The sequence below is a fragment of the Balaenoptera borealis genome (genome assembly GCF_965194805.1).
Source record: "Balaenoptera borealis genome assembly, chromosome: 16".
Lineage (NCBI taxonomy): Eukaryota > Metazoa > Chordata > Mammalia > Artiodactyla > Balaenopteridae > Balaenoptera > Balaenoptera borealis.
This window is the reverse complement of record NC_138872.1, coordinates 63,238,556-63,252,665: the sequence shown is the minus strand read 5'-3', so window position 1 is coordinate 63,252,665 and position 14,110 is coordinate 63,238,556. Positions and strand designations below refer to the sequence as shown.

At 50.3% G+C, this 14,110-nt stretch overlaps 1 protein-coding gene across 3 annotated transcripts in view; it reads left to right on the top strand.

Moving 5' to 3' along the window:
- Positions 1-14,110, top strand: part of ABCC6 (ATP binding cassette subfamily C member 6) — a 71,417-nt gene that overhangs the window by 19,139 nt on the left and 38,168 nt on the right. For 2 of the 3 annotated variants that reach the window (XM_082360764.1, XM_082360762.1), the window contains 9 exons: positions 1,442-1,619; positions 4,320-4,481; positions 7,114-7,206; positions 7,403-7,606; positions 8,172-8,318; positions 8,963-9,050; positions 11,157-11,232; positions 12,980-13,106; positions 13,263-13,439. In XM_082360764.1, the coding sequence (XP_082216890.1) occupies positions 1,442-1,619; positions 4,320-4,481; positions 7,114-7,206; positions 7,403-7,606; positions 8,172-8,318; positions 8,963-9,050; positions 11,157-11,232; positions 12,980-13,106; positions 13,263-13,439 (1,252 nt within the window). The remainder of the gene's footprint in view (positions 1-1,441; positions 1,620-4,319; positions 4,482-7,113; positions 7,207-7,402; positions 7,607-8,171; positions 8,319-8,962; positions 9,051-11,156; positions 11,233-12,979; positions 13,107-13,262; positions 13,440-14,110) is intronic. The other variant, XM_082360763.1, reaches the window with a different exon arrangement.

Sequence of the window (14,110 nt, the reverse complement as noted above, 5' to 3'; positions counted from 1 at the left end):
AGTAGTGTATATATGTTAATCCCAAACTCCTAATTTATCCCCAGCCCTTTTCCCTTTGGTAACGATGAGTTTCTCTTCTATGTCTATGGGTCTATCTCTGTTTTGTATATAAGTTCATTTGTATTATTTTTTTTAGATTCCATGTATAAGTGACATATGATATTTGTCTTTCTCTGACTTACTTCACTTAGTATGATAATCTCTAGGTCCATCCATGTTGCTGCAAATGGCACTACTTCATTCTTTCTTATGGCTGAGTAATATTCCATTGTATATCTATACCACATCTTCTTTATCCATTCAATGGACATTTAGGTTGTTTCCATATCTTGGCTATTATTGTAAATAGAGCTGCAGTGAACATTGGGATGCACGTTTCTTTTCAAATTAGAGTTTTCTCCAGGTATATGCCCAGGAGTGGGATTGCTGGATCATAGGTCAACTCTATTTTTAGTTGTTTAAGGAACCTCCGTACTGTTCTCCATAGTGGCTGCACCAATTTACATTCCCACCAACAGTGTAGGAGGGTTCCCTTTTCTCCACACCCTCTCCAACATTTATTATTTTTAGACTTTCTGATGATGGCTGTTCTGACCGGTGTGAGGTGATACCTCATTATAGTTTTGATTTGCATTTCTCTAATAATTAGTGATATTGAGCATCTTTTCGTGTGCGTTTTGGCCATCTGTATGTCTTCTTTGAAGAAATGTCTATTTAGATCTTCTGCCCATTTTTCGATTGGGTTGTTTGTTTTTTTGATATTGAGCTGTATGAGCTGTTTGTATGTTTTGGAGATTAATTCCCTTCTCGGTAACATCGTTTGCAAATATTTTCTCCCATTCTGTAGGTTGTCTTTTCGTTTTGTTTATGGTTTCCTTTGCTGTGCAAAAGCTTTTAAGTTTAATTAGGTCCCATTTAAACAACAGAAGTTTTTGTCCTCACGTTACTGGAGGCTAGATGTCCAAGATCAATGTTGTTTCTTCTGAGGCCTCTCTCCTTGCCCTGCAGACAGCTGCCTTCTCGCTGTGTCCTCACGTGGTCCCTCCTCTGAGCACATGCACCCCTGGTGTCTCCTTGTGTGTCCAAATTTCCTCTTCTTACAGGGACACCAGTTGTATTGGATTAAGGCCCATCCTAACGGCCTCATTTTAACTGAATCACCTCTTTAAAGGTCCTATTTTCAAATACACAGTCATATTCTGAGGTACTGGGAGTTAGGACTTTAACATATAAATTTTGTTCAGCACATAACAGGTGGGGGTAAAAACTCCACCTGTTGATTGGAGGAGACGCAAGTCACGCTGAAAATGAGCGTGGACAGTGGGGGAAATGATTGCAACCATTTTTGTAGAAAACAAAAAAAAAACCCCATACAGTCTGGTCCTCCAGACCTGGCCAGGCTTAGGCAGAGGCAATAGCCATGGGTGCCCTTTCTCACCAGCCTCTTCCTGGAGTTTATTGGTGACCCCAAGACCCCGGCCTGGAAGGGCTATCTTCTCGCCATGCTGATGTTCCTCTCCGCCTGCCTGCAAACACTGTTCGAGCAGCAGCACATGTACAGACTCAAGGTGCTACAGATGAGGCTGCGAATTGCCATCACGGGCCTGGTGTACAGAAAGGTGAGCCCCAGGGGAGAGGCGTGGCCTTTCCTCTCTCTCCATCCTGTCCCAATTTACAGACAAATGTTCCAGCCAAGAAGAGGAATGTCCCTGAACCGTTACTGTCATCAGTGCCTAAAACCACACTCATTCATCACTACTCATAGTTGCTCACACTACACCCTCACCTTCTTGGCTGTTTCTATAAGGCCTTGCATGATCTGACCCTGGGACCTCTCCTATCTGATTACATCACACACTTCCTTCACACTTCTTTCACTTTCCTCCAGCCCCACAGGTCTTCTTTCAGTTCCTCAAGCACACCAAACAACCTCCCACCTCAGGGCCTTTGCACTTGCTGTTCCCACTGCCTGGGCACCCTTTCCACAACTCTTCATGTAGTGAACACTCACCCCACCCCAAGGATAAAGGGCTAACCTTCGGGCTGTGTGGAAACTGGATAAAGGTGGACTCTCAGCTATTTTACCAGGTAACACTGCTTGCAATTAAAATGACCCCTGACCCACTGGTAAATTGCATCTGGGCTGGAAGTTCGGCCAATGAACTGTGATACCCGGAGGTAAGCCATAGCATTGGGCTTCTCTCTGTGCAGTGATTCTTGTCCCCTTGGGGGACCTTGGAACCAAAACCCGTGAGGCTGCTGCTCTAAGAGATGTTGGCCCCTCTGGGGTCTGGAGCATCTGAGCAAGGGCAACCCAGTCCTGTGTAAGCCCCTTTCTCTCACACCTGAGCTGTCACTTGGGAAAGAAGGGGGCAAAGGGCCGTGTGAGTGGCTCCTGAGTTTCAGGCCACATCCCCCTGAGCACACTGGAGCTGGTGTGGCCTGTCCAGTCTTGGGAGTCCACACAAGGAGCTGAGGCTGCAGGAAGATGACCCGAAGCCTTTGCTCTTCCCATCCCCACCCTTGGGGCAGCCGCCTTCATCACCTGATGAGGTCATACCCCTCCACTCTGCCCTCTGGGCTGCTTCTGTTTTAACTGTGTCTTCTTATTTTCTGTATCTGGTGCTTTGACATCTGGGGTCTTGCTGACCCTGGAGGGACTGCCCCTCCGTCCCTCCCAGGGTCAGCCAGTTCCCAGAGATGCTAAGTGACTCATCTGAAAGCATCTCTTTCACATGCAAGCCAACCAATCCAGAGCTCACACCCCAACTGCCTCCTTTTTGGGCCCTAACACTCTAGGCCACTATCTCCTGCCCTAATCGCCCCAGGGCAGGGTACCAGACAATGAGGCCCAGCTCCTATGCCCAGAGCCTGGTGGAATTATTCAAACTATCAATCCTAAGCCTGCTTACCCTGCCTGACCTTCCCATGAAAACCACAACAAGCTGTTGCCTGTGGTCCCCCCAACCCTGCAGCATCCTGGTGCTTCCCCAAGTGGCCCCCTCATAGCGTGGGGTGCCCCCTCCTCTTGAGATCTGTGAGTATAATAAACCGTCTTGTCAAGGGCAGTCTTCTCTGATCTGTGGGCTTGCCATGCCTGAATAATGGTAAAACCTATATTTTAAAACACTCCTTCATGGCACTCATCATAATTACTATTAAAGGATGAACTATGTAAATCTTTATTTAATTTTGTTCCCAAGCTCAAACTCCACTCTGAAGAGAGCAAGTGCCCTGCCTCTGTTGATCACAGTACTCACCTCAGAGTGAGGCCCAGAGCAGGTGCTCAGTAAAGATTTGAAGATTTTTTTTCAGAATTGCTACACTCAATCATTTCCAGCTCACCACTTCACCCCCTCACTTCTGCTCTGACACACTCAGCAGAGAGAGGATTGCAAGTAGAACGTAGCATTCAACAGGCTGGAAGGGGTCCACTGTGACCCCAGAGTTAGGGCAAATTTGGGGCTGCCAGAAAACCAGCTTGGTGTCTGAGAGGCACACTGAATGCCTGCAGGGGTCAGTCTAACACCCTGTCTAGCCCATGTCGTGCCTCTGTCATCCTGGATTCCAATCCTGGCCCAGCCACTTACGAGCCCTCTGGCTTTGGGCAAATTGGTCAATTGCTCTGTGCCTCAGTTTCCTTAGCTGTGAAATGGGGTTAATAATTCCGCATCTCATTGATTCTAGGCTCACTTTTTTTTCTCTTTTTAACTTCTGAAATCAAGATGTTTTAATTTAGTTGGCATTGATTTTTCTCCCTTAGTGATACAAAAATAGAGAGTACTTTATCCACAGTGTTTTAGATTGAATGAAATATGGCAGTACCTGCTCCATACAGTTGTCTGATGTGCCCCATCACGGAAAATGGTGAAACTGTTCATTTATTTAGCACAGTGCCTAGGATATAGCGCTCAGCAGATGACCACCATTATCAGCATAAATCCAAGGTTTTTATGTAGTATGTTATTAATTGTTATTAGTCCAGTGCTTTAGGGGTTTCAGGGTATTTTCATTTTTGTCTTCTCCCTGGAGTCTCACAGTGGGAGGTTAGCTGAGGAGATTTTATTAGCCCATTTTACAGATGAGTGAACTGAGGCTCAGATGGTAAAGAAATCTGCCTCAGCCAGCAGGGGCAGCACAGCTTAGACCCCGGCCTGCTGGGTGGCTGTTCTCTTGCTCAGTCCAAGCCATGGGCCTCCCTCCCTCCTGGGCCCTTTCTCCCTCCATGGGTCTCCCTGCCTCCATGGTCCTCCCTAACTGCCCCTCACCCCCTCCTTCCCTCCTTCCTGACTCAGGTCTCCATCTTCTGCCCCTCCCAGGTCCTGGCTCTGTCCAGCAGCTCCAGAAAGGCCAGCGCAGTGGGGGACGTGGTCAACCTGGTGTCTGTGGACGTGCAGCGGCTGACCGAGAGCATCACCTACCTCAACGGGCTGTGGCTGCCGCTCATCTGGATCGTCATCTGCTTTCTCTACCTCTGGCAGGTGTGCTGGGGCAGAGGGAGCTGGGATTTGAGTTGAATCCTCCTCCCCCTCCTCCTCCTTCCTCTCCTCCTTCTTAATCCTATCTCCATCTGCACACTGCGGACTGACCTAACGAGCAAAGTCTTAGATGAGGATGACCTTCACTTCACCTTGGGCAGGATGCTCACCTCTCGGGGCCTCAGTTTCCTCATCTATATGATGATGATGGTGATGACATTGGCACGTTTTGGGTGTGATATCGGGGTACCAAGTGGGCAGATTAGGCATGTTTTGAAGTTACCAGTAATGGTAGGGCACCATCACCACCACCACTACCAACAACAAAAAACATGGAAAGAAAATTTAGGGGAAAGAATTTACTACTTGGTTTTCAAAAAGCATAAAGTAGCCAACCAGGCAAAAAAAAAAAAAAAAATCAGAACTTTTTCTAACTTTCTTACATCTGTTTCGTGGTGCAGGATTTTCTTTTTTCTTTTTAATTAAAATCACAGACTTTGTAGTGGGACTGCCTCGGTTTGAATCCTGCTTTCACCACTTGCTAGTTGTGAAACCTCCTGGTAAGTAACTTAGCCTCTCCGTGACTCATTTTCTCATTGGCAAAGTGAGGATTGTAATTAACCAAAGTGTCCCAGCCCTTGAGTTGTTGAGGAATTAAATGAGCTAATACCTATGAAGCACTTTTATAGCATCTGGGACACAGCTATACCCTATAGGTGTTTAATTGTCTTGTTGGTTATGCATGGGGGTGGGGCAGTTCATTTGAAGATCTTCTTCAGCTCTGCTCCATGTGGGCTGGTGCCAGGCTCACAGACTTTTCTGTAAAGGAGCAGACTGTAGATATTTTAGATGTTAGGGGCCATAGGGTCTCTCTCAAAACTATTTAACTCTGCCCTTCTAGTGCACAAGCAGCCACAGACAATACTAATCAAACAGGCCTGGTGGTGTTCCAATAAAATTACTTACGGACACTGAAGTTTGAATTTCATATAATTTACACATATCATGAAATCATCTTCGTTTGATTTTCTTCAGTCATTTTAAAATGTAAGAACGATTAACAATCTTTGTACGGCTTGAGGTCGGCATATAAACAGGTGGAGAGATCTGGCCCATGTGCTGTGTTTCCCAGGCCCCTGGGTGGGTGTATCAACGGCATATTGATTGTGAGTGAGTGTGGAATGCTCCAGAATACCAGCTGTGTGTTATCATCATTATTGTACCTCTGCCACTGCCTCCAGTGCCCCCACGATAAGGGCTTGGGGCCTGGACACTTTTTGACTTGCTACCTTGCAGTCTAGGACCTAGCATACAGAGGGTGCTCAGCAAGTGCATAAACGTTAGCTGTTATTATTAGAGAGAAAGGGAGGAAGGACACTGGGGAAAATGCAGGGCAATTAAGCAGGCCGACCCATGACTCAAGTGAAACTGCAGACAACACACCTGTCACTTTCCCTGACTCTTGGCAGGTGGTCCTAACGTCAGAAAATCACCAAGAGACCCTGGTAAAGGGGGAGGGGTAGGAATCGGGGTTGCTACTGTTAGCATTTGTAGCATTTTTGCCAGAGAGAGTTTATTTAACCTTCTGTTCACATTCCTTTGAATATTCTCCCAGCCCTGGCTGTAGGCAGGTGTTTGCCTTCTGGGCATCTCTCCATTTGGCCATTGGGAGGCGCAATTGCTGTATAAATGAAACACTGGCTTGCTAGGGCGTCAAGATTAGAAAGTAAACATTCTTAAGGGCTGAGAGGGGAAAATGAGACCCACAGACTGAAGAGGGGGGTGGGGCTTGTCTAGAGAATGGACCCAAATGACCTCAGGAGGAAGCTCACATCACAGCCACTTAAAAATCATTTACCCTTCTCGCCACCTCCACATTTTCCAGATAGAGAAACGAAAGAGGGAGGGAAGATAACTGTCCCAAGTCACAAAGCTGGGGGGTAGGGCTGCCAGACAAAATACGGGACGTCCAGTTAAAGATGAATTTCAGATAAACAGAAGAATTTCTTATTATAAGTATATCCCAAACATGACATGGGATATACTTATACTAAAAACTTATTTGCTGTTTATCTGAAATTCAGATTTCAGTGGGCAGGCAGTTAAATATATTTATTTGCTAAATCTGGCAACCCTTGTCAGGGGATAATCATTGATTGTATGACACCAGCACTCACTACAGGCAGTGGGAACAGCTCCATTTCCATTTAATGTGAGAAACTGCAGCTTAGGGAGGGTCAGTAACTTGCCCAAGGCCACACCAGGATGTGTAAAGTCAGGATTTGAACCCAGATCTCGATTCCAGAGTCTTGTCTTCACCGTTCTAGCCAGCCGCCGCCCTTGCCCTGCCCATCTAGGTGCATGACCCGTCTTGACCATGACCCTGCCCCCACTCCATCCTGTGAGGTGCGTCATTTCCCCCTCTCTCCCCTCCCTAACGAAGATGGACTCCATCTTCCACAGGTATTTCCTTCTAAGGAGCCCATGAGTCCTGGTCTCTATGACCCAGTGGCTGCCCTCATTGGACTGTCTGACACCTCCCTGCCTTAGGGCCCAAGTCTGAGCCTCCCCCCACCCCTGTACTGCCAGCTGGGCTTCTGGAATTGTCTCGTGACATCCTGCCCTTTGTCTCCAGCTTCTAGGACCCTCTGCCCTCACCGCCATCGCTGTCTTCCTGAGCCTCCTCCCTCTGAATTTCTTCATCACCAAGAAGAGGAACCACCATCAGGTTTGGCATTTGGAAGAAGGGACACTCCAGGCAGGAAGGGGGCGGGAAACCTGCAGGTCCTGGGTCCTGCACTGGTGCAGGGCAGTGGGGAGGAGAGAGGTGTGGGGTGGGCGTGGTGGCGGCTTGCGGCGGTTGCAGAGAAGGAAAATCCCAGACTTGTCCCTGTCCCCTCCTCTCTTCTTCCCTCTGGTCCCAGGAAGAGCAAATGAGGCAGAAGGACTCTCGGGCGCGGCTCACCAGCTGCATCCTCAGGAACGTGAGGACGGTCAAGTACCACGGCTGGGAGGGAGCCTTTCTGGACAGAGTCCTGCGCATCCGGGCCCAGGAGCTGGGCGCCTTGAGGACCTCCAGCCTCCTCTTCTCTGTGTCTCTGGTGTCCTTCCAAGTGTCCACGTTTCTGGTGATGTCACTCTGGTCTCCCTGCAGAGCATGGACTGGGGGAGGGAGTGCTGGGGGTGGGGATAAGGGCTCCCCATATAGGATCACAGGGTCACCATCACACCGACTGACCATCACCTAGTGTGATCATAATATCAACGACACCTGGAACCAAAACACCACCAACCCCTGGAACAGAACCACACCCTAGTGACATCCGGAACTACAAATGCCACCAGGACCTAGAGCCCTCCATGGCTGTTGATACCTGCAACTTCAGAGTCATCTTCCCAGAGAGTCTAGAGTCACAAGTTCCACCCATGTCTAGAACCACAAAAATGCCACCAAGATGGAAAACTGTGGTGTCCCCCAAAGCCTGGAACCAAGAGTTTCTGATTCTTAGAACAGGGGTCACACGCGCACAACTCCTTTCATCAGCAGAAGAATTTGGGGGGAGATCTGGGTGGAGGGGAACCCATTCCCACATGGCAGGTGTGGCCACAAGGACCCCTGGAGATACCACAGCTGGCCTGCCTTTCCTGGCCATGTTCAGCAGCTCAATGTCACCTCCTGTGTCTCCCACCCAGGTGGCACTGGTTGTGTTTGCTATCCATACTCTGGTGGCCGAGGAGAATGCCATGGACGCTGAGAAGGCCTTCGTGACACTCACGGTTCTCAACATTCTCAACAAGGCCCAGGCTTTCCTGCCCTTCTCCATCCACTCCGTCGTCCAGGTGAGGTGGCAGGGAGGGGAGGCCATCTTGGAGGAGCCTTGTAGGGGTGTAGCAGGCTGTGCCGGGGCAAGGAAACGAAGCAGGGAAAGAGATGGGAGGGCACAGGGAACAGCGGGAAGATGCCAGCAAACATCCTCAAAATAGGCAGCCTCACCTTTCCAGCAACTCCACATGCAGTCTGGTTCCCTTTTTATACAAAGCAATTTCACTTCATTTCTCTTCCTCTACTGTCTGCACTCACACTGTGTGATGAAAATGAGAAAATTGGTCCAGCTGAGCCATCCCTATTTAACTATCCTTTCATCACGGAAGATGGGGTTAGGGCTGGGAGTGGAGAGGGTGCCTCCAGGTGGACAAAGTTTGCAATCATTCCTGATGACGGCCAACTGCAAAAGCCGCCATCCTCTTCCCGGGTCTGGTCTGCAGAATGGAAGCAAGGAGGTGGGAGGTCACCACTACCTCATTGTGTCAACCTCATGTGCATTGTTTTCCGTGACCTAGAAAGCTTTGTGTTGATGCCTTGCAAATGTGTAGGACTCGGTAGTCCGGAAGCTTTCCCACCATCTTGAGGCACCCGACACCAGACATCTGAGTTCTTTTTTTGCCCTTATGGCACAGTTGACCTAGGGCTTTGGTTTTTCCAGGCCCGGGTGTCCTTTGACCGTCTGGCTGCCTTCCTCTGCCTGGAAGAAATTGACCCTGAGGCCATGGACTCAAGGTCCTGCAGATGTGGTGAGAGCTGAGTTCAGCAGGAAGGGGGTGGGAGGGATGAGGGAACCAGCAGAGCTCCCCCTTCCCACAGATGGAATGCCAGGATCCCAGCTGAGGGGCTGCTGGCATGTGCTGGCATGTGCAGACCAGGCTATCGGCCGTGTGACTAGGAAACAGATGCCATGTAAGGACTCTCCCCTTGTACCTAAGAAAGCATCAAGCTGCTTACCTAGAAATCACCCACATGGTGATTAGAAGTGTATCCTGTGACATTGGTGCCTGAATCCAAATTCTGGCTTCAGCACTGACCCCAATATGGGTGACCTTGGCCAGTGATTAATCTCTCTGAGCCTCAGTGTTCCCATCTGCAAAATGGACATGATGATCATCACAGCACCTCTGCATAGGATTGCTGTGAGGGTTAAATGAGTCCTTTGAAGCATCGCAGTTAGAGCAGGGCCCTGCACAAAGTCAGCATTCAGTGCATTTTAGTTAGAATTATTATTAGGAAAGACCCCCACAGAAGTCAGCAAAGAGGCCTCTAAATAACCCAAAATTGCTGTTTCTGAGGCTCCTCACAGCTCTGGGCACGTTTTCAGCTGGGCAAAGCTTTGTTCAGCCAAATCAGTGTGATGCGGGCATTCAGAGGTGGGCTCTGCACTCAAATTCCAGGTCTGCCTCGCCCAGCTGTGTGGCCCTGGGCAGTAACTCCCCCACTGCCGGCTCTGTTCCCCACTGTGTCACCCCACCTCCACCAGGATCATCCTGAGGGCCACCAAAAGATAGCAGGTCCCCGGTCTCAGGAGCTGTCCAATAAATAGCTTAGGGTCCGTGATATCGTACCTTTATCCCCACAGGAGGGCCCCATGGACCCTGGACCAGAGACCCCTGAGGGTTATCTGAGTCATGACTTTGACACACCTGGTCACCTGCCTGCGGCCAGAGCCTCATACCGCCCCCCGCAGTCTCAGTCCCTGCTGTTCCCCCAAAGGTGTGTGACAGTGAGATTAACACAGACACCGACAGCTAATGTTGGCCAAGTGTTTACCACGAGCCAGCACATTCAAAGTGCTTTACTTAGTGGTGACCCCCTCTCTCCTCACCACAGCACTATGGGGTGGATACCTCTACGACCCACCCATTGTACAGATGGGAAAATGGAGAAGCATCCCCACACCCCAGACCATTAAGAAAGGACAAGACCCCAGAGTTGGGTGGCCAGATTCACAAAGAAAAACATAGGACTCCCAGTTAAATTTGAATTTCGCATACTCAGAAAATAGGTTTTTTTAGTCTCAGTAGCTCCCATGCAATATGTGGCAGCATAATTATCCTAAAAAAGTACTCATTGTTTATCCAAAATTCAGATGTAACTGGGCGTCCTGCATTTTGTCTGCAACCCTCCCCTAGAGACCATCCAGTCCAGGGGGTGTCAACGGGTGTCAACCGCTCATTAGATGTAAGATTCTCAGGCCCCACCCCCATGGAGATTCTCATTTATTGGTTTGGGCTGAGCCATGGAGAGCTTTGTGTTTTAAAAAAATCTTTCCAGGTGATTCTAAATGTGTATTCAGTGTCCAAAACCACTAATCTGGCTCCTCCCTCATTATATAGATAAAATATCTGAGACCCAGGGACATAGGGAGACCATATGTCCCTGGTTACATCTGTGGTCCCAGTGAAATTAATAACACTCCCTTCACTCTCCAGAGTCCCGGATCAGGTGATAAATTGTATCAGAAGCCCACTAACCTTTTCTGTGAAGGACCCAATTGTACATAGTTAGGCTTTCCAAGGCCCTTTGTTCTCTGTTGTAACTGCTCACCTTTGCCTTTGTAGTGTGAAAGCAGCCATAGCACTACATAAATGAATGGGCATGGCTGTGTTCCAATAAAACTTTATAAAAATAGGCAGCAGACAGGATCTGGCCCCTGGGCCATGGTTTGCCGACCCCTGAGTTGTATAACCATCCGGCAGGGAGAGAATATGACCACCACAGGGTCACACACAAGCCAGTGAGTGGAGGGACAGTTTGTTTAGTGGAAGAGATTTCCTGTTGCCTGGGGGTCTCTTAGAGGAGGGGCCAGCTGGGAGCATCTCTTATAACTGGTCTTTTATGCCCTGCAGCCACTGGAGAGGATTACATCAGAATACAGGAAGGCACCTTCGCTTGGTCCCTGGAAAGCCCTCCCTGCCTGCACAGGTACAGGTGGTTTCCCTGGTAACAACCTTCCTGTTGCCGTTGACGAAGTGGGAGAGGATGGGAAAGCTGGGAAAGGGAGAGCTCCTGCCCACGGAGGGGGAACAGGGCATCTGAGCCTCGCCCAACAGGGAGGAGATGGCTCTCTGGTCCCCAGGCTGGTCACGATGATGCCAAGGGAAGCCTGGCCAAGAACAGCCCCAAGGCCCGGCCCAGTTAGCTGTGGGCGCGTCTGTGCCTCCTGTGTCAGACTGGTCATTGTCACCTCCAGCCCCCAACTATTTGGCTGGGTCTCTGTGGCAGAAAACCCCAGCCAACCCCAAAACTCCCTGTGAAGGGAAAGAAAACACCCGGGGCCGTATTTGTGTTTCTTGTCATTTGCTCATTTCATTGTATTTATTGAGCACTTGCTATGTGCCAGGCCTTGTTCTAGGAACTGGGAATAGAGTGAAGAAAACAGACAAGAACCCTGTGCTCTTGGGGCTGATGTTCTGATCGGGCGTGGGGTGGAGCACAAATGAGAAACCAGGGTCGGGAGGCAGAGCACGATGTCAAGGGAGGGGTGTATGCAGTGAGGGAAGGCTTGGCATTTAAACAGAGGTCAAATGAGGGGAAGGAATGAGCCTTGCACTTGTCTGGGAGAGGAGCTTTCTAAGCAGTGGGAACAGCAAGCGCAAAGGTCCTGAGGCAGGAGTATGCCTGGACCCAGGATTCTCCACCTCAGCACTACTGATGTTCAGGGCTGGATACTTCTTTGTCATGGGGGCTGTCCTGTGCACTGTAGCATGATTAGCAGAACCCCCAGTATCTACCCACTAGATTCCAGCAGCAGCCACGCCAGGTATAACAACTGAAAGTGTCTCTAGACATTGTCACGTGTCACCTGCAGGGCACAATCCCCCCAGGTGTGTTTGGGAAGCAGGAAGTCAGCATGGCCGCAGCAATGGGATGCTGGGTGTCCTTCATGATTGTTAGGACCTCAGCTTTCACCCTGAGTAAAACAGGAACTGCCGGGGGCTTCAGCGGGAGAGTGTCATGAGCCGGCTTGGGTTTGAACAGGTCCCTTGGGCCCCTGCATGGAGGACAGACTGCAAGACACAGAAAGGGGCGGGGAGCGAGGGCAGAAACAGGAAGAGCGGTGAGGAGCTTGTAGCAATGACCTGGGCAAGAGGAGATGCTGGTTAAACTTCCTGCCCAATAAACCCTGTGTGAGTGCGGGTACATGTGTACACATGGGTATACATGCGTGCATGCAGATGTGTGTGTGCACGGGCGTGTGTGAGAGCATGTTTGTGTGCATGCACTTGTGTGTGCATGGATTGTGTATATGTTGTGTGCATATGTCTGTACACACGTATGGTGTGCATATGTGTACTTGTGTGAGGGTGTGTATCTGTGTGTGTGCAGTCTGTGTATGTAGTATATGTGTGCACAGACACATGTGCCCTATGTGTGCTTGCATGTGTGCATCTGTGTACATGCATGCATGCATGTGTGGTGCAGTGAGTGTGCACATACATGTGTGCGTGCATGTATGTGGGCACATGTACGATCACATGCAGGATGGCTGCTCGCATGGCCGGACAGATATAGGGAGAGGGAAGGATGGCCCCCAGACATCCTCTTAGTGACCCCCCCACCCCAGGTGTGTCATCAGCAGCCAAGGCTGGCTCTGTCTGGGGTTCACCAATTCTGCGCAGACTCGGGCTGAATCCTACCCAGGGACATGTCACCCCTTCTGTGTTGCCAGGATCAACCTCACGGTGCCCCAGGGCTGCCTGCTGGCTGTCGTTGGTCCAGTGGGGGCAGGAAAGTCCTCCCTGCTCTCCGCCCTCCTTGGGGAGCTGTCAAAGGTGGAGGGGTCCGTGAGCATCAAGGTGAGGCCGCACCCCTGCCTGTCTGCTGGAATGTCCCCGTCTCTGCTCCTCCCTGTTCCCCGTCTCACAGCTAAGCTCCCTGCTGCCTTCCACCACCATCAAGAGCCCAGCTCCCACCTTTCCTCCTCCGTCCCCATCAGCCTCCTTGTGTTTTAGGGTCCGGTGGCTTACGTGCCGCAGGAGGCCTGGGTCCAGAACATGTCCGTGGTAGACAACGTGTGCTTCGGGCAGGAGCTGGACTTGCCGTGGCTGGAGAGGGTCCTGGAGGCCTGTGCCCTGTGGCCAGACGTGGGCAGCTTCCCTGCAGGAGTCCACACCCAAACTGGGGAGCAGGTGAGGGTCTCAGGGGCTTCTTGGGGCAGGGAGGCATGGTGGCTGAGGGCAATTTACCACCCTGACCTGTGGGCGGTGTGGTGGGAGGGTCACTGGGGGGGGGGGGAAGGGAGGTAGGGGAGAAAAGGGGCCCAGCTCAGAGCCAAGCACATAGCAGGTGCTCAATAAATAGTTATTAATGAGTGAATGGTTGAAAATAGAGACCGAGGAGAGGCTGGGAGACATGGCAGGGCTTGGTGGTGAGGGGCTCTCCAACAACTGGGAATGAGGTGACCCAGGCTCCTGCCTTGCCTCTCTGGGTGACACTGGTCAAATTGCTTCCCCTCTCTGGACCTCACCAAAGGGTCTGGGCAGAGATGTCCAATAAACAGGATGTATGCATCCAGAGCTATGGGTTGGGCGGGGATTGGCAACTTATGACCCACAGGTCGAATCTGGCCCACCGTCTGGGTTTGTAAATAAAGTTTTATTGGGACCCAGCCATGCACATTCATTTACCTGTGGTCCATGGCTGCTCTTGCACGATAAGGGCAGAGATGAGCAGTTGTGACAGAGACCAGGGCAGTGGGGGTGGCGCGGTGTGCCCACAAAGCTTTAAATAGTTACTTTCTGGTCCTTTACAGAAAACACTTGCTGACCCCCAGATTAGGGAATTGAGAATGGAAAAGTGA